The sequence below is a fragment of the Pinus tabuliformis genome, chromosome 1_1 (assembly GCF_031772625.1).
Source record: "Pinus tabuliformis cultivar Carrire ecotype Pingquan chromosome 1_1, CPIR1, whole genome shotgun sequence".
Classification (NCBI taxonomy): Eukaryota; Viridiplantae; Streptophyta; class Pinopsida; order Pinales; family Pinaceae; genus Pinus; species Pinus tabuliformis.
In genome coordinates this window covers 952,850,982-952,870,501 of record NC_142297.1, presented here as the reverse complement: position 1 = coordinate 952,870,501, position 19,520 = coordinate 952,850,982, and the positions used below count along the sequence as shown (strand labels likewise).

Below are 19,520 nucleotides of genomic sequence, written 5' to 3'. Positions count from 1 at the left end.
ACACTTGGGAATTGGTTCCTAGACCAAAAGATAAGAATGTCATATGGACAAAATGGATCTTCAAAAATAAATTGAATGAAAATGGAAAAGTAATTAGAAACAAGGCCAGACTTGTTTGTAAAGGGTATGCACAGCAAGAAGGAATAGATTTTGAAGAAACTTTTGCTCCTGTTGCAAGACTTGAGGCCATCCGAATGTTGCTTGCTCTCTCAAGTTTTCAAAACTTCAAGGTATTTCAAATGGACGTAAAATCAGCCTTTCTGAATGGAGACTTAGAAGAAGAAGTATACATTGAGCAGCCAGATGGTTTCATTCTTGGGAATGATTCAAACCTTGTATGCAGATTGAAAAAGGCTCTCTATGGTCTCAAACAAGCTCCAAGGGCTTGGTACTATCGGTTGGACAAATATCTTCACCAACAAGGCTTTTCAAAAGGATCAGCAGATAGCAATCTCTATATGAAAGTTGAAAATAACAAATTGCTAATACTTGTTGTGTATGTAGATGATATTATCTTTGGCAGCAATGAAGAGGCTATGAGTCAAAACTTTGCCTTGGTCATGCAGAAAGAATTTGAAATGTCATTACTTGGAGAATTGACATACTTTCTTGGATTGCAAATCCAACAAAATGAAGGAGGTATTTTCTTGTCTCAAACCAAGTACCTCAAGCAGATCTTGAAGAAGTATGGCATGGAAGATTCAAAGCCAGTATGTACCCCCATGGTTACAGGATGCAGTCTCAGTACAAATGATGAATCAGCAGCAGTTCATCAACCAACTTATAGATCCATGATTGGGAGTTTGCTTTATTTGACAGGTACCCGACCAGACATTATGCATGCAGTAGGCATTGTTGGAAGATTTCAAGCCAACCCAAAGGAAACTCATCTTCAGGCAGTCAAAAGAATCTTCAAGTATCTTCAAGGGACTCAAAACTATGGCCTATGGTATCCTAGAGATACAGATCTCACTCTTCATGCTTACACAGATGCAGATTGGGCCGGAAGTGTGGATGACAGGAAAAGCACAAGTGGTGGTGCATTCTTCATGGGTTCCAGATTAGTATCTTGGTTCAGCAAGAAACAGAGTTCAATTGCCTTATCTACAGCTGAAGCAGAATATGTGGCTGCGGCATCTTGTTGCACACAACTTCTTTGGATGATGCAGACCTTGCAAGATTTTCAAATCACTTGCACTCCACCAGTCTCTATCTTATGTGATAATACAAGTGCAATCAGCATTTCAAAGAATCCAGTCATGCATTCAAAGACCAAACACATACCAATCAAGTATCACTTCCTTCGGGAACAAGTGCTTGAGAAGAAGGTCAAGTTGGAGTATGTTCCTTCTAAGGAGCAAGTTGCTGATATTCTCACAAAACCACTGCCCAGGGAAACTTTTGAATATCTCAGACAAAAGCTGGGAGTAGTTGATGCTTCATCTTGCTGTTAAAGCTTGTCTGTTCTAAAGAAAAGTTGGTGTACGCGTGTTGTATAAAGAATATCCGCGTACATACGCCGTTTTATGCAGGTGAAGTCGCGTATATGGAGTTCTGAACAGCTAGGGCAGACTCTGGTTGGAGAAGGTTTGAGATGGGTATGCCAGAATCCTTCAGGCACAGTTTCAAGGGGTGCAGCAGGCACAGTTTCAAGGGGAGCAGCTTAAAATCTAATAAATCATTGTTGGCATTTAAATGTTTTTGGTTCTAGTTCACAACTGTTGTTGGTTTCAAGAGAAGGAACACAGAAGGAAATCTTGGTTGTTGATCTAAAAGATGATTATATGCTGCTGATGACTTTCATAAGTCTTGATCTAGATCTTTCGTCTCTATGTCATGTATCTCTTTTGTGATATCTCTTTTATGGTGTCAAGGTCATGTAACGGCCTATGTTGGTTTCCCCACTATGCCTGGGATGAATGATGTAATATAATTGGTTGTTATTTTCTGATGTATCCCCTCTTGGTTGGGAGTATGGATGTATGTATTGAGTCTTTTGGTGATAGGAAGGTCTTTTAGGGTGTATAAGTGGTTCTTTTTTAAGAACATCTTTTGCAGATCTTGCCTACAGTCAGGGGGAGCATGTTCAGCACAGCAGAGCAGAGATATCAGCACATTCACAGGGGGAGCACAGCCCTTTTCCCTTGATGACAAAGGGGGAGAATGATTCATCTTGGGGTTGCCATCAAGTCCAAAGGGGGAGATTGTTGGCATTATGAGACAAGTGTTGGCCTTGATGGCAAATCACACTGATGACAAATCATAGTGCAGAAGGATAGCAGCAAGGAATTGATGATCAGACTACAAGTATGAAGAGAAAATATATACATGCTAGTTCACTATATACCAAGTCGCGTATACAAGCAGGTTCACTATATACCAAGTCGCGTATACGCAGGTTCACTATATACCAAGTCGCGTGTACACGCAGGTTGGCTTCAGTAAAAGAGCGTGTATGTGGAAAACTTATCTTTGGTCCGTGGCGGTTATTCCTTGGAAGTTGTGCCTATGGTTTTTGATCATGGTGTCTCGACGGACATGTTGATCCCTAGTTTTGAAGTTGATGGTATTGGATTTCTATGGTTTTGGCCCGTGGTATTGAGCAAGGCCTAAGGCTATATAAGGAGAAGAAGATCATTAGGCAAAAGTATCTGAAAAGTCTTGAATATCTGATCAGGTATTAGATCTTGTATGCAGGTTCTGGGTTGCTTGATCTAAGCTAAGGAGAGATCACACTGGTTGATGGAAGACTAGATCTAAGGACAGATCGAGATCTAATGGTTTGAAATGCACTATTATGATATGGTTGATTACGCCTATTTCTAAATCTGCATACTGACGCAATGTTATGTTCTGGGTCTAACTGATGTCTGGTACAGCTGCAAGTTAAGAGAATTTATTTTTAGATCTGTACGCAGGTTGTCTTTGGTAAAAGCACGTGTATACGCGGGTTTCTCTCATTGAAGTAGCGTATATCTTTGAAGCTTGATTTTTGGTTGCAGTTGGGTCTGACTGCTATTGCAGAGTTCTGTAGTCTGCTCTGTGTTCTGGTGACTGGTGTTGACAGGGTTTCAGTGGTTCAGTGATTCAAAGATTGATGATGCTAGTATTGGTTATCTTGTGCTTCAATGATCTGTTGTGAAAGTTGAATGAATTGTGGTCTTCAGATTGTAATGCTGTGTTTCAGGAATATCCAGTCTGAAAATGTATGAAAAGTGGTACCTGAAGGAAAGAAGATTGTAGGCCAGCACCTACGTACTAGTATCTTAGCTAGTACAAGAGCAAAGGGGGTTGGAGCTCCCTTCCAAGGAAGTTTGGAGAACGAGAGAAGGTTGAAGCCTTCAGCAGGTTGTAGCCTGCATACTGGTATAAAGCTGCACCAGTACAAAAGATTGTAAACTGAAGTTTCATATTAAAGAATGATAGAGACGACTTGCAGCAGGTGGTTTTCACCCACATTGGGTTTCCACCTTATATCATGGTGTTCATGTGTGTGTTTTCTGTGTGATGATCTGTTCTGTTATATTGCACCTGTTTTACTATCATGGTTAATAATGTCCTGATGCATTTACTGAAGATAAGCTACTGAATCATAAGTTTTCTTGTTATACGCTGGTTTCTTTAGACACAGTAGCGTGTACACGCTGTTTCACTTAACTGAAGTAGCGTATATGTTTCTGAGCATAAAATGAAAAAGTTTTTCTGATAATACTGATTCACCCCCCCTCTTAGTATTATTTCCAACAAGGCCTACTTGCTAAGACAAATCCAAGTACTCCTCAAGGACTGCTTCAGAACTATCAAGGCCTTTTACAGGTTTGAAATTAGCAAGTACAAAAGTTTTGTTACAAAAGTCTACTCCAGATAATTCAGGCACCTTCTTCAAACTTGCATTAGCTTGCCTTTGACACCTTCAAGATCAACTTCAAATATGTTCTTCAAGGGACTTCAACAGTGATCAAATCTAGCTCCAAAACACCCCCTAACAAGACTCCAAAAAAGACCTGAATTGAGGTAGCAACAGTTTGAAAAATGGGACCGAAAATCACAAGTCCAAACTGAGGCTTGAACAGGGCTATAACCTGAGGCAGGGGGGCGAAATTCGACCTCTGTGACAGCCACAGAGGAGGCCTCAAGGGGTGCCAAAAACTGGCCACAGGTAGACCCAAAACAGGCATGTGATTAGCGTCAGGTAAGGGTCACAGATGCCTCAGATTCTAATCAAAAGATGTCTCAAAGCAGTGCCTCAAAAAGATGCGTTGTCTTTAGGACAGATCCTTAAATCTCAGTCTTCTTCAAGATGTTCAACTAAGCTCAGACTTCAAACTTTTTCCCGTTATCTTTCTACTTCAGATCCATGAAAAATATTGCTCAGATCTGCCCATAGCTAGGGAAATATATAGTGGTTGAGCAGGCCTAATTTGGGACCGACCTGCCCAATGAAAAGTTGTGATTTTTGTTGGAGCTGACATGACATGACCTGTTTAGGAGAGATTTAGGATACTTATATTATTAAAAAATAAATAAGTGCGGGCTCATTCACCCTTTGACATCAATGACAAATTCTTCCAACGTTGTTGATTGGGCAGAATTTGTGTGTCAAATGTGTGATTGAGATTGGTTTATATTTTGCTTCTGGTGAAGATTTAAGAACCTTGTTTTTATTCAGTAGATCTGTGAATTAATTGCCACATGCTGGGTTCAAAATTTAGCAGTTCCAAGAAGCCACCCCATCACTCATAATTGTGCGAACAGCAAGGTGGTCAGGCTTGTGTTAATGCAGGGACCTGGGTTCAAACCCTCCTATGTAAATTTGACATCATATGTACACCCCTCAAAGCCTAGCAGCTTAGCCAAAGAGATTCTATAAGATGTATTTCTCAAAAAAAAATATTGCAATATACAGTTTTCTGTTTATTGATCAAAACCTTTGCATGCATGTTGGAAACTGAATGCTGACAAGTAGGCATGCAAAAGAAAGACCAAAAACGAATGCTAAAATTCATATTATCATTAAACCAAAAAGTTATTTATGCACGCTGAAAATTAAACAATCAGAAATTTATGCATAAACCAAAAAGTTATTTATGCACGCTGAAAATTAAACAATCAGAAATTTATGCATGTACGGTAAAGCTGGACATGTACAATGAGATGCATATACATGTGTGATAGTAGATACCAATGTTCATGCATACAAAAAGTCCCCATGTGCTCAGCTCTACTAGAATTCCAATAATAAAAATATTCACTCCATACGTGTTTCCTGGGTGGCACTTACAATTATTATCTTGACTGAAACAAAGACTGCATTCACAACAAGTCCAATAAACATCAACTATTACTTTAAACTTAGGATGAATATTACCAGTTAAACAATACCAAATGAAAAAAAAAAAAAAGAGGATAAAATTTATCACTGACCTAGGTTGACATTCTATTTATAACAAATGGCATTCCATCTGGCAATAGTGGTTTCATAATTTTACAAAATCTCCTTATTTGCTTTCTTTTGTTGATTGTTTTGAGTTTCATATTTATCACACTATCAGTATGCATCAGGATCTAAAAGATAATGGAATCATAATGATAGAACAGAAAATCAAACTTACAGCACAAAGCTTCTTAGTGTTCTTCACAGCCGTTTTGAGATTTTCAAGAGTTTCTTGATGATATTCATTATTTCCCAAAGAGAAATCAAAACGAGCAACTGTCATGGTAAAATCATTGCTGCATTAGTGATTCAAGTTCTATTAACATGAATTTTATATACCCAAAATAAACCAATTACCTTGCAATATGATCTTCTAAAACCTCGCACAGAAAAAAAAAAAAAAAAAAAAAAGGCTACCGGATGAAAGTGAACACCTTACTATGCCAAATAAAACCAAAAAGAATTGATAACAAAACTCACCAGACAATCCAGCCTTGAGGCACCCCTCGATCACTTCTACAGAACGTGATTTGGGGCCAAGAGTTCCAACTATCTTGGTCATTGCAGGGAAGAAACTCTGCAATATTACAAATTATATAATGTGATTCACCAATAAGTCAAATGAATTATGAAAGGCTACTATAGTAACTACAGATCTTTCAAATTATAGCAATTGCTCAGGCAACTACAGTAACTACAGATATTTCAAACAATGACAATTGGTCATTGCAAAAAAGAAACTCTGTAAGATCACAAACTTTATAATTTGATTCACCAATATAGATTAAATGAAAGGCTACTACAGTACCTAGTACCTAGAGATCCTTCAAAGTAAAGTAGTTTGTCATTCCAGAAGTATAATTCTGCATGGTTACAAAATTATAAATATGATTCGCCGATAGTTCAAAAAAAGGGCCACTGCAGTGCCTACAGATCTTCCAAACTATAGCAATGGGTCATTGCAGGAAAGACGCTATGCTTTGTAATGTGATTCGATAAGGATCAAATGAAAGGTTACTATAGTACCTACAAATCTTTCATACAATAGCAGGGCGTTGAGGCAAATATATTAGACATAGAATCTCTAAATTCCAACACCAGCTGATAAGACAATTGATGAGAGGATGCAGGAATTTAAACTGTGTTTTAACCCATATAAATGCATATTCAAGAAAGGATTGCTTGATGATAGCTTGTGCTTCTCCTGGGATGTAATCGAAGTTTTGACAGGTTCTAACTGTAAAGGTGATTTACATTCTTTTCAGCACTCATTCACCTGTGCAGTTTTTTTAACACCTGATGCTGCTTCATTACCCTTGGCAGATGACATCACCAACGTCAAACAGCCATGGGCAATTACTCAATGTACGGGTGAAAACCAACTTGATACAGGTACATGATCAATTGCAGAATTCGAACTTGTGACATACAGGGTAAAAGCCACCAATCAAGTGAATGGAAGCATCCTATTTTGTCAACAGGTTGTTCTGTCATTTTGAAGAACAAATATATGGGGAAAGCACCATTAATATTCTAAAGAACAAGGGTCAAATTGGAGGGTCCCTCCGAATAAATTTTCATTTAGAATGTTCAAAGCAACACTTCACTTTCAGATACTGCTAGTTCTAATCAAATAAGCTACAAAATCTCTTATGTTGCTTTTTCGTGTGAAAGGGAAAAACTGTAGAGACCATTCTCTAAAAAGTATATGCCCATCAAAGGGCATCTCGTGAGATTGAACCACTGTGTATTACTATCTAAGTTGCATAAAAACAATCTAGATACAAATCCACCGGATATTTTCCAAGTTCCTTCCATGAATATGCCTAAATCCTATGCTCCCTCTATTTTGCAACATATTTAGTTAATGGCTAAATCAGTCTATGTTAACGCACTTGTTTTCTACTGAAATATTCAGTCGATAATATCCTTGATTGGTTCCAGTTTGAATCATGCTACTCTTGGGACTCCGGCAGACTACAGTGCCAGAGAGAAGAGACCAGGTATCGAACCTGGGTCTGTCCAAAGTGAATGCTCCATTTCTCCTACCGCTAGAACGCATCCTAGCTAACTTAACAAACTTTTTATAATGAACTATAAACAATTGATAGTAAATCGGAAGGCACTTTAAGAAACAGGAGAAAGCACAAAAGTAGTTCGGAATCAGTTTTGACTGATAGAAACAGAGCTCTTTATAACGCTATGAATACTCAAAAGTCACAAGTTGACTCGGCTCTCCGAGTTGACAAGCGGTGTCAAAACTCCTGCTTAAAATCGGTCAGACTCAGTTTTGGTCAATAAGGTGGTGGAGTTTTACCAAGTTTGACGAAATTATGTTCCCTGACTTTTTTAATAAACGTGCCCTAAACTACCAGATGTTTTCACTATTTTGGAAGCAATACAATGAAATGTAGCCAACTTACAATACTCAAAAGATCCACTTCAGCTGAGATGCTACATGTGAAGGTATCTATTCCACTATATTCATGTCATAGGTGAAGGGCTTTCTTCTATAGATTTACCAAAGACTTGCAATTGGCCTTAACCCTATTAAACACTCCACTCACGGACCAGACAGACAAAGAGGGACAAAATGTGTCTTTGGGATTTGGATCAACATAAGGTATCTAAACAATCAAATTCGCCAAATGACCTGCAACTTCCCCAACCGTATAAAACAATCTGCTCGTACGGACCAGACAAACCAACAGAGGCAGAACGTGATTTTGAAGGTTGGAACCTCAGTGGAATATGAGATAACCTATAACCAAAACTCGTTGACGTCTATAGAGTATCTTGATTTAACAAATTGCAGGGAATCGCCTTGATAAGTTTCATTAGTTTCGTAGACGCGAATACAACCTTCTACTGGATTACTCAATGCGCATACTATAACGAAGATTTCAATGTATTTTGCATCTATTCGTGAATATTAAGATACCCATCAAAAATTCAAGTATCTGGCGCAATACTTTATATAGCTTAAAGGTATTTAAAGTCATATCCGCCTTCTATCACATTGATTTCAAATAAATTCAGTTATTCAGCTGCATCCTGTCTGACTGTGACTCTAACCTGAGTTTGGCCAGACCTCTAAGCTCAAGCCTCAGGATATCTGAGATCGAAAACCAAAGAAAACTTAAACAGTTTAATCTTAGGGTTTTGTTGAACGACTTACAGTCTTGGATGGCTCCAATACGGAGATCATCCTGATAGGCTCCTCTAGCAATAGGTGTGTGCCCTGCATCTTTGCTTCCTTCCGCTTCGAGGATCTTCTGTGATGAGTACACTGATTTTGGGAAAGACACAGGATACTCCTGACTCGATAAATATCACAGAGCAAGCGCCGTCTTCGGCACCTCAATCCTTCGAAGGACGCGCAGCTTTTTACACAGGATACTCCTGACTCGATAAATATCACAAAGCAAGCGCCGCCTTCGGCACCTCAACCCTTCGAAGGACCCCGACCTTTTTACTAGTAGGTAGTGACAACCACCGCAGTTTACCTGACCACCCCACCTAAACGTACCGTCCAATATGATGTATATTTTTTTGCCCATTTATATCAAAATGGGGAATTTCTTTCAACTTTTTAATTTAATATGTGCATCTGTGGTGTTTAGTTGGAAAGTGATCTGTTTCTCAATTTCCCTTGGGAAGTTAACAAGTGAAATAGTCCCTTTGACTTATATATTTAGATATTTATTTTTGGTAGATGGAATAGTCCTTTTGACTTATATATTTAGATATTTATGTGTTTTTATATATTTAATAATTTTTATATTTAACTATTAATTACTCTAATGTTTTAGATATATCAACTTTGATAACTAACTATTTATGTAAATTAATTTAGGTTATAATTTATTTTTGAAATATATTTATAAGTGTTTAAAAAAGGTATTTTTAAATAATTTAACTACCCAGTTGATTTTTATTTAAATAATGGTTATTCACCTAACCTTGTCAAATCTAACGGTTGTCAATATAGTCGTTACTTGGTCATAGCCGTTGGGGTTTCTGCTTTATCTATTTAACATGCCGAGCCTGTTCTGCTCATTCAACTTGTCCTGACGATGAACCACACTTGTTGGTTTGAAACGCGTACACAAATGAAATATTTTGTGATTTACGCCGAAACCTAATATGAATCATAGAAGCCTCAATTCAACAATTTAATATTTATTTAACTTTTAATAAATTTATATTAATTTAAATCATACTTCGATAATATAAAAAATTTACACATAAAAAAAATTACATATCATATGGATTATATAAAACTCTTTCAAATTTTTTTCATTCAATTTATTTTATAAAAGTATTTTATTTTATTTTTATTTTGTTTTTAATAATAAATTTTTTGAAAAAAATTATTGTTTAATGTGTATTTTTAATGTACAAATGATTTAGATTTTGAATAAAATTCATTAAAAAATTAAACTCAAAAAATTAAACTTAAAATTATAACACACTTAATTATTGTTAACCTATAAATAAATGATTATTTTTAAATTTTATACTTAAAAATAGATTTTATTATATTTATGTATAAATATATCTCAAAGAAAAGTAAAACAAGTGGAAATTACAAATACCAACAGAACACCTTAGTTGCGGTACAAATATACAACTTACTCGGATACACATATTGAGATTTCAGTGTTAAATGTTAAAAGTGTTTTTTTGAAAAAATTAATGTAAATGTTATAAAGTGCGTAGATTTTTTTTAATTTAAGAAATAAAAATTATTAAAAATTATATATATGAATCTAAGGATATAAATCTTTAAAAATTAGAAATTTATAATTATATGTTTAATATTTTTGAAGATAGGTGAAGTGTTTATTCGATATTTTGGGTATATAAATAACAATAGATTACTAAAAGTCTTATACATCAAATTATCCACTAAAAAATGTTCAAAAAAAAATAAATATATATATGTTTTTAAATAATTAAAAAAATTGTAGTTGGTCTCACTCAGTCAATGGCTCTCCATTCTATATTTGGGAAGAGAAACTCAGAAGAGTGAAATCTGCCCTAAAAAGCTGGGCCAAATCTCTCCCTAATCCAGCTACTGAAAGGAAAAAGATCCAATGCATGCTAGATGCCCACCACCAGATCTCGGAAGAGGCCCACATCTCTAAAGAAATTCTTGACAAAGAGGCCCATCTTCAACAGCAATATCACAAAGCCTGCCTGAACGAAGAGGAAGCCTGGAGGATCAAATCTCGCTGCCTATGGCTCAAAGCAGGAGACAAAAACACCTCATATTTCCACAAACAATCTCAAGCCAGAAAAAGCTTCAACTATATAGCAGAAATCAAAGAAGAAGCCGTGACCCACAAAGACTTTACAGACATCAAGCAGGCAGCCTTTCGCCATTTCCAAAATCTGTACAGCGAAGAGGCGAATGGATCTCAGAATTCTTGTCTGCTGGACGGGGTTCCCTCTTCAATCTCAGCTCATATGAATCTCCAGCTAGAAGCCAAAGTCACCATGGATGAGGTCAAAGCTGCTCTCTTTGCCATGGACCCTGATAAAGCCCCAGGACCTGACGGTTTCTCTGCCAGATTTCTTCAATCCTGCTGGCACATTGTGGGAAAAGATCTCCTTAAAATGATACAAAAATCGCAAGATTGTCAGAAAATTGGAGGAAGCACAAACTCCTCGTTCCTTGCACTTATTCCTAAGGAGAAGGGCGCCAATTCTTTCAACAGATTTCGCCCCATTTCTCTTTGTAACATTGGCTACAAACTGATCACCAAAATCATTGCTAGCAGGCTGAAACACATCCTTCCTAAAATCATTCCTGAGAATCAAGGGGGCTTCATCCATGGAAGACAGCTGGTGGATAACTTCATTTTAGTTCAAGAGGCAATCCTATCCAGCCACCAGCGCAAGGAAAGAGGTATGGCCATCAAACTGGACTTAGCAAATGCTTTTGATCGTGTTAGACATAGCTTTCTGTTGAATGTTTTAAAAAAAATTGGATTCGGAGAGAGCTTTATAAACTGGATCCGGGCTTGCATCTCGGAGCCATGGATAGCCCCCTTAATTAATGGCAGAGCTGCAGGTTTCTTTAAAGCTACAAGAGGATTAAGGCAGGGTTGCCCCCTGTCCCCTCTGTTGTTTGTTATCCAAGCCTCCGTTCTCAGCTTTCACTTAAACAAAAAAATGCAAGATCAGGAGATTCCAGGGATTTGCATTGCAAGAGGAGTTCAGAACATAAATCATGCCCTGTTTGCAGACGATACACTGCTTCTTGGGGCTGCTTCAATCCACTCAGCCACCAGATTCAAAGAGGCTCTGGATGAGTTTGGCATGATGTCTGGAAGCAGTCTCAACAAGGGAAAGTGTCACATATATTGCTGGAATACCTCACCCCCTATGCTCAACTCCATTGCCAGATGTTTAGGATTTGCTGCCTCTGTTGTATGGACCTCATTTAAGTATTTAGGAATGCCTATCTTCCTCAAGCGTGCCTATAGCAGGGACTGGATACCTCAGCTAGAAAAATTCAAGGTCAAACTTCAGGCATGGGGCTATAATTGGTTAAACATAGCAGGCAAGTCAGTCCTAATCAAATATGTTCTCTGCAGTCTCCCTTTATTCCAGTTCTCAGTGCTTCTAGCTCCTGTCGGCATCCTTCAGAAAATGGATCAGCACATTCGAAATTTCTTCTGGAAGGGAGGTAAGCAAAATGAGAGGAAAATCCCCCTGGTCAACTGGGAGACAGTCCTCAAACCTCAGATGGAGGGAGGCCTAAACTTCAAGAAGCTTCCCCTACAAAACATCGCCATGGGAGCTAAGCTACTTTGGAAAATCATAGCGCCCAAGCCTAGCTGGGCTCAGCTAGCGCTCTGGAGGAAATACTTCGCAGGCGAGAGACAAGATGTCTGGACGGGCCTCTTCCCCAAGGCACCTCTTCATTCGCCAGACTCAGCTCTAAAGCTGCCCCTCTGATCCGTTCCAAGGCCTATTGGATCCCAGGAAATGGAAAAAAAAATCAACATATGGTCAGATCGCATAATGGATCGAGATTCGATTGGGGACTGTCATTCCATGAAGAAGCTGCGAGACTGGATCACAAATACAGGTAAACACACTCTCTGGGACATCTCCAAGTGGGAAGGGACGCGTTGGGCTGGCTGGAACTTCCTTGATCCACCGACGAAACTTCTACAGGACGTCAATCACCTCTGCGATATGTTAAATGGAGCTGCCCCTTCACACATTCGCAGGAGAGACAGACGAGGTTGGGGCTCTTTAGCTGCGGGTTATACTGTGTCGCATGGCTATTCGAATCTTGCTGCAATCCCATATGTTCCTCCTGATCCGGCCCCGTGGAAAACTGTTTGGGGCATTCCATCGCTGCCCAAGATCGATATGTTTAGTTGGCTTCTTTGCCACGGTAAAATACTCACCGACGAGAACCTGCAGAGGCGTGGTATCTATGGCCCGTCTAGATGCTCTTTGTGCAGAGAGAAGGCGGAATGTGTCACCCATCTGGTATTAAAATGCAAATTTTCAGAGCAGGTCTGGAGAGAACTGATGGAGCATTGGAACCCAAATTTCGAACTTCCTGCCTCCATATCCGATCTTTTCACTAACTGGCAGAACAGATATCCAGCTCCCCCTCCTAAAAACAAAGTGATAAAGGCCGCCTGGTCTTCCCTCCTCAAAATTAGCTGTTGGCAAATCTGGCTAGAGCGGAACAGCAGAATATTCAGAAACACCCAGCACGATGCCAAAGTGGTAGTGGCTAAGGTAAAAATCCAGCTAAAAGAATGTCTGGAGGATCATAAAGATGATTTGAATCTTAGTCAACTCGACATTATTTGGGGGACTTCCTTAAATCTACAATTCCGTCAAGCCAACAGAAACATTATTCCTCTTGAGGAATGGCAAGTAAGGGGGATAAATAAGGAAGAGTTTCGAGACTGGATCTCCAACCATAAGGTTCATTCTCTCTTTTTCGATGGGGCAGCAAAAGGAAATCCTGGCAAGGCTGGGGCAGGAGGAACGGTTAATAACACGGAAGGCATTCTGATCCACAGCTTTGCCTGGGGGCTAGGGTTCAATTCCAGCATTCAAGTGGAAGCATTGGCCCTCTACCAAGGTCTTAAGCTGCTATTGAGCCTGGAAATCAAGGAGGCAATCATACTTGGGGATTCTCAAGTGATCATAAAGCTCATGGTGACCAATACTGCCCCCCGGGACTTAAGATTAGCAAGGCTGATTCATAGAATTAGAAGCTTGGGAAAGTTGTTCCAAAACTTGAAATACTTTCATGTACTAAGAGAAAATAATAAAGAAGCAGATCGTGAAGCAAATAAGGCCGTTCTTCTCTCTGCCGGGGCAATGATAAGGGACGGGGAAGAAACTTGGGATCCAATACCATAAACATTTCAGCAGCTATGTTTTATTGCCTGATTCTAAATCAGTTTGTTTGCATTTTCAAGCTTGGGCAAATTACAGAAATCAACTCCATTGTAGAACCTAAAAAGAGCTGGAAGAGGAATACAAACCCTTCAGTACTTCAGGAGGTCGGTTCTATTTGGACCTGGACAACTCCCATTGTAATCAGAATTCTGGCAATTAGGCCAACCAGCTAATATAATCCATAGCCGTTCTTGTGAAAAAAAAAAATTTAAAAATTGTTTTTTATAATTTAAAATAAAAAAGATAGTAATATGATATAAAAAGATTAATTTATAATTAGTTTTATGTATAATATTAAGTTTAAATGTTGCTGAAAAGTAAATTATTTTATTGGGTATAAGTTATATATATATATAGATATATATATATTGAAATTCACTTATGCTCCAAAAGGTTTTTTATTGTAAATTCCCCATCAGCAGATGTAAGAGACATTATTTTACAGGAAGGACCATGGTTCTGGGGATCGATGAACCTATTCATCACACCTTGGTTCCCTGATTTTGATGCAAACACCATGGTTGTCTCTAGGATGTCGATGTGGGTCCGACTGCACAATCTTCCTCTACATTTCTGGGATGATAGAGTTTTAACAGGTATCGGGAACATCATTGGGAAATATATCAAGACAGATACGCAAACATTGGAAGAAAGGATCCACACATACACACGGATATGTGTGGAAGTAGATCTCAGCAAAGGTTTACCAGATTGCATACAACTGATCCATAAACATAGGAACTGGACTCAACTGCTAGATTATGAGAACACAACCTTCAGATGTAGAATCTGCAGGCAAACAGGGCATCTTCAAAATATGTGTCCTGACGCCAAGAAAGACACCGGTAGAAAGAAGAAGAATGGGAAACAGCCCAAAGGCTGGAATTTCCCTCCACCCATGTCGGATGAGGAGGAGGACGCAACAGAGGAGGAAACCACACAAATCGAGATCAACCAGACAACACAGGTACTAGAAAATCAGGGGGAACACTCTCAGGATCCAAATGAACCACAAAATAATCAGGTACAATCAGCAAACATACCAGAAGCAATGGAAACAAGTGGGTACAAGTGTATCCATACATCAGACAATTCAGATTCAGACAAGGACAATGCAATTCCTGATACTGGCACTCAGCTTGCACTTGTCTCTTCCTCGTCGTCTCAAGGGGAATGGCGCAAGGTCGAAAAAAAGAAAGGGAGAAAAGCCTAACTTTTCTCCGATTTGTATATTAGTTTGATTGTATGTTTATGCTTATCATTAGTCATGGACTTGATGATGCTATGTTTCTTAGCAAATGCAACATGTAATTTTGTTTTCACTAATAAAATTATGTTTTTTCCGAGAAAATATATATATATATCTATATGTATATGTATAATGGTCTTTTCACGATATATTTTTTTGGTTAATTTCAATCAAAATCCATCATAGATTTTTAAAAACTTGAGTTCAAGTTGTTTAATCAGTGGAATTCGAGTCTTGAATGCATTTATGCATTCAAAAATGCATTTTAAATAACAACAAATTACATTTTGTCTTTAAATTGTTTTGTGGGATTCCGTGAAAAAATATATTTTATATATATAATTATGTTCCCACCCCCCTTATTTCCCTAACTCCCATGTCCCCCTTCCCTGCTCTTCCTCTTCCATGATCACTGATTTGAAATGGAGCAGATTAGTAATTTTGTGCTAATTCCCCATTCAAAATAAAACCCAAGATGCTTATCATTTGCTTATCAAGTGCTTAAGGATTCACCATGTTTGCTTAATTAATTGATTCCCATGAGAGTTTCTTATGTAAATGTTATAAACAATTTAACATAAAACATATGTTGAACAACAACAAAATAACAGCAAAGAACATCAAAATACAACACACAACAGAGATTTGATGAGGAGTTCACCCCTCCTGGGCTACGTCTCCTTGGTCCAGCTTCCAATGCTTCGGCCTCTCTATTATGCACAAAAGTACAACAAAAGTGTGTTTACAATGCTCGAATGCCTCTAAAACTTGTCTCAATGAGTTCAGAATACCCCAAAAATGGCTATCTAGCCTCTTTTTGCATCCAATTTGGATAAGAATTGAAGAAGTTATGACTTCTCCTAGTTCTCCCACTATTTGTTCTTCAAATTGCTCCAAAACTGACATAACCCACAAATTCGCTCCAAAATCCTCTAACTGAGCGAATATTTCATCGTGTGGCGAGCTGTATTGTGTTGTCCGTATCACAAATTGCAATCGACGAAGTTTGGGGGGCTAAAGGTCTTGTTAACATGGCGGCAATGTTGTGATAACAATATCGCGGACCCGACAAGACATTAAACTGCAACATATAAAATATCGCAACCGGGCAGTGCATCGCAAATCGCAATTTGGCAATTACTATCAGAACCATCGCAAACACAACCCTTTTTTGCGATTGCGATATGCAATAAATTGCATCGCAACCGGGCTTCGCCAGGGGCCGATTCTTATCTACTTACGATATGTGGTTGTGATTAGATCGCATCGCAACCTGTCTGTGTCGGGGCCGATTTCAAACACCTTTCTACCTGCGACTACGATTTGTGATATGCGGGGGCCAATGGAATCGTTCCACTTGGCGCCTCTTCATTCGCTGAAGGGTTTTGCCATGTCATCCAATCCTGCCATGTAGACAAGTCAAACTTGAACTTTGACTTGCTCTAACTTCTGCATACGAGCTCGGATTTGAGTGTCGTTCACACTGTTGGATTCAGAATGACAAGATCTTCGATCTGAAGCTAATTTTAACAAGATTTTGACACTTTGATTTTTTAGCATAAACTTGAGCCCCTGATCACTCCTCCCCACTGAAAGCCTTTTCGACTCCAAAATATTATACAGTTATTGAACATATGAGGGTATTGTTCCCTCACCTTCCCCTCTTCAATCCATTTGGCCTTCGATGGATTTGTACCTTTGGGACCCACTCGAAGATAATCAACATTTCCCCTCTTTGATGACCTCGCTCTTCTGTTAAGTATGGTGTCTCGCTGAAGCTCATCAAGAAATTCTGGAGAAAAATATTCAATTGATGGAATTTGTGCACTTTCTCCTTGATCTTCAATAAAAGGAGGCTCATACAATCTCAAATTTTCAACATTAACAACAGAATAAATTTGCATATATGAAGGCAAATCAAGCTTGAAATCATTATTACCAATCTTTTCCAGAATTTTAAATGGACCATAACGGATTGGTTTCAACTTTTTACCTTCACCTTGAAGCCTTTCCTTGCTAATGTAGGGCCAAACTTCATCACCTACTGGAAAATGATGATCGACACAATGCTTATCATGCCTTGCCTTATACTTTCCTTGACTCTTTTCTAGTTGTTCTTGAACTGTTTGGTGAATCAACTGAATTTGCTCAATGAATTTCTTTGCTCTATCTATGTCGCTATGTCCATCTACAACTACATCTTTCTCAAAGATGAAATCCAAAGGTGATTTAAGCAAATAACCAAGACATGCCTCAAAAGGCGAAGTTAAAGTAGAAGAGTGTTTTGCTCGGTTGTAAGCATGATGAATATAATGCAACTGTTCATCCCACAACTTAGGATGTCTGTTGCAATATCCTCTTAATAATGAGTAAATGTCCTGTTAACCACTTCAGTTTGACCATCTGTTTGCGGATAGAAGGTTGTACTTTTCTTCAACTTGGTGTCCATCAAGTTCCATAAACTTGACAAAAAATTCCCAACAAATCGGGAATCACGATCACTTACAATAGAAGTAGGTAATCCAAAATGAACCCATACATTTTGAAAGAAAAGTTGAGTTGTTTGTTCTGCCGTAATTTGTATTTTACAAGGTATTAATATGCACATCTTGTTGAACCTATCCATCACTACGTACAAATAATCATGACCTTTTCTTGATAAAGGAAGACCTCCTACAAAATCCATAGAAACATTCTACCATGGACGTGAAGGCATTGGAAGTGGTGTGTACAATCCTAGTTTTCTATTACTAGGCTTACTGACTACACACAATGAACAACCTCTAATAAAACGTGACACGATTTCAAGCATACGAGGCCAATAAAAATACCTCTGAAGATTTTCCATTGTTTTACTTACACCGAAATGTCTAGCAATAAGAGAAGTGTATGCTTCCCTTGTGACATTTACTCTCTCTCCCTGTGGAACACAAAGTTTTCCCAAATGATACAACATATTATCATGTACATGGTAGTCTAATTCCTCAACTTGGTGGCCTTGACTCAAGTTTGAATATACCTCTTGAAATTTAGCATCATGTGTGTATTGTTCAACATAACTTTTAGGAAAAACATAATTATTCTTGAGTAAAAAGGCTACACTAACAACCGGTCTAGAAAGCATATCAACAACTCTGCGATAAATACCTTTCTTGTACCTGATTACCAAGTGGAATTGCTGTAAGAATCTCATCCAATGAAAGTGCCTTGATTGCTGCAATTTTGTTTGAGATTACAGATATTGCAAAGGTTGATGATTGGTGTGAATAATGGTTTCTTTTCCCATTAGGTAGTGCCTCCATTTCTTCACACTTTGCACCAATGCGCAAAGCTCTTTATCATATGTAGGATAGTTAATAAGAACACCATTAAAAATATCAAATTGAAATGAAATGGGCTTACCATGATTTAAAAGAACTGCACCCATGGCATAGTCACTTGCATCTGTTTGTATTTCAAATGGTTGTTTCAAATCAGACAATGCTTAAACTGGGGTTGAACTGATATTTTGTTTTAAAGCGTCGAATGTTTTTTGTTGTTTGCCTCCCCATTTGAAGACAACCTTCACGATGGTCAAAGCATGTAGTGGAGCTGCTATGGAAGAGAAATTGGCAATGAACTTCCTCTAACACTGTGTTGCTCCCAGAAAACTCCTTACTTCTATGATTGATTTGGGTATTGGCCAATTCACAATAACCAAAACTTTCGAGGGGTCAATCTTCAGCTCACCTCCTCCAATTGTGTGGCCCAAACACAGTAAGGAAGTTTTCTCGAATTCAAATTTAGACAACTTCATAAATAATTGTTCTTTTCTCAAGACATCCAACACTTTCCTCGCATGCTTGACATGCTCTTCTCATGATTTGTTGAATATCAAAATATCATCTAAATAGACAATTACAAACTCATCAAGAAAGGATCTTAAAACATCATTCATAACTCTCATGAATGTAGCTGGAGCGTTGCAAAGACCGAAAGGCATAACCAGCCACTCAAACAATCCCTGTTTGGTTTTAAAAGCAGTCTTCTAAATATCCTCCTCAGTTATTCTAATTTGATGATATCCACTTCTCAAGTATAATTTAGTGAAATATTTTGCATTCTTCAACTGATCTAGCAAATCATCTATTTTGGGCAGTGGGTATCGATTCTTTATGGTAATTTTATTCAAAGCTCGATAATCTACACACATGCGCCAGGTTCCATCTTTCTTGGGTACCAAAACAATTGGTGAACCACATGGCGAAGTAGAGGGATGAATTACACCTTTATCTAATAATATATGGACTTGTTTCCTAATTTCTAAGCTTTCTATAATTGACATTCGATACATACCGTTGTTTGGGTTTGGACAATCTTGTTGTAGCTGGATTTCGTGTTAAATTCCCC

At 38.2% G+C, this 19,520-nt stretch overlaps 1 protein-coding gene across 1 annotated transcript in view; it reads right to left on the bottom strand.

Annotated features, from left to right (window-relative positions):
* Positions 1 to 8,931, bottom strand: part of LOC149217654 (pyruvate kinase 1, cytosolic-like) — a 99,317-nt gene extending 90,386 nt beyond the window's left edge. The window contains exons 1-3 of the mRNA XM_089393026.1: positions 8,613 to 8,931; positions 5,915 to 6,011; positions 5,613 to 5,710 (exon numbers count right to left, since the gene is read on the bottom strand). Coding sequence (XP_089249152.1) covers positions 5,613 to 5,710; positions 5,915 to 6,011; positions 8,613 to 8,681 — 264 coding nt within the window. The 5' untranslated portion in view covers positions 8,682 to 8,931. The remainder of the gene's footprint in view (positions 1 to 5,612; positions 5,711 to 5,914; positions 6,012 to 8,612) is intronic.
* Positions 8,932 to 19,520: the final 10,589 nt, after the last annotated feature.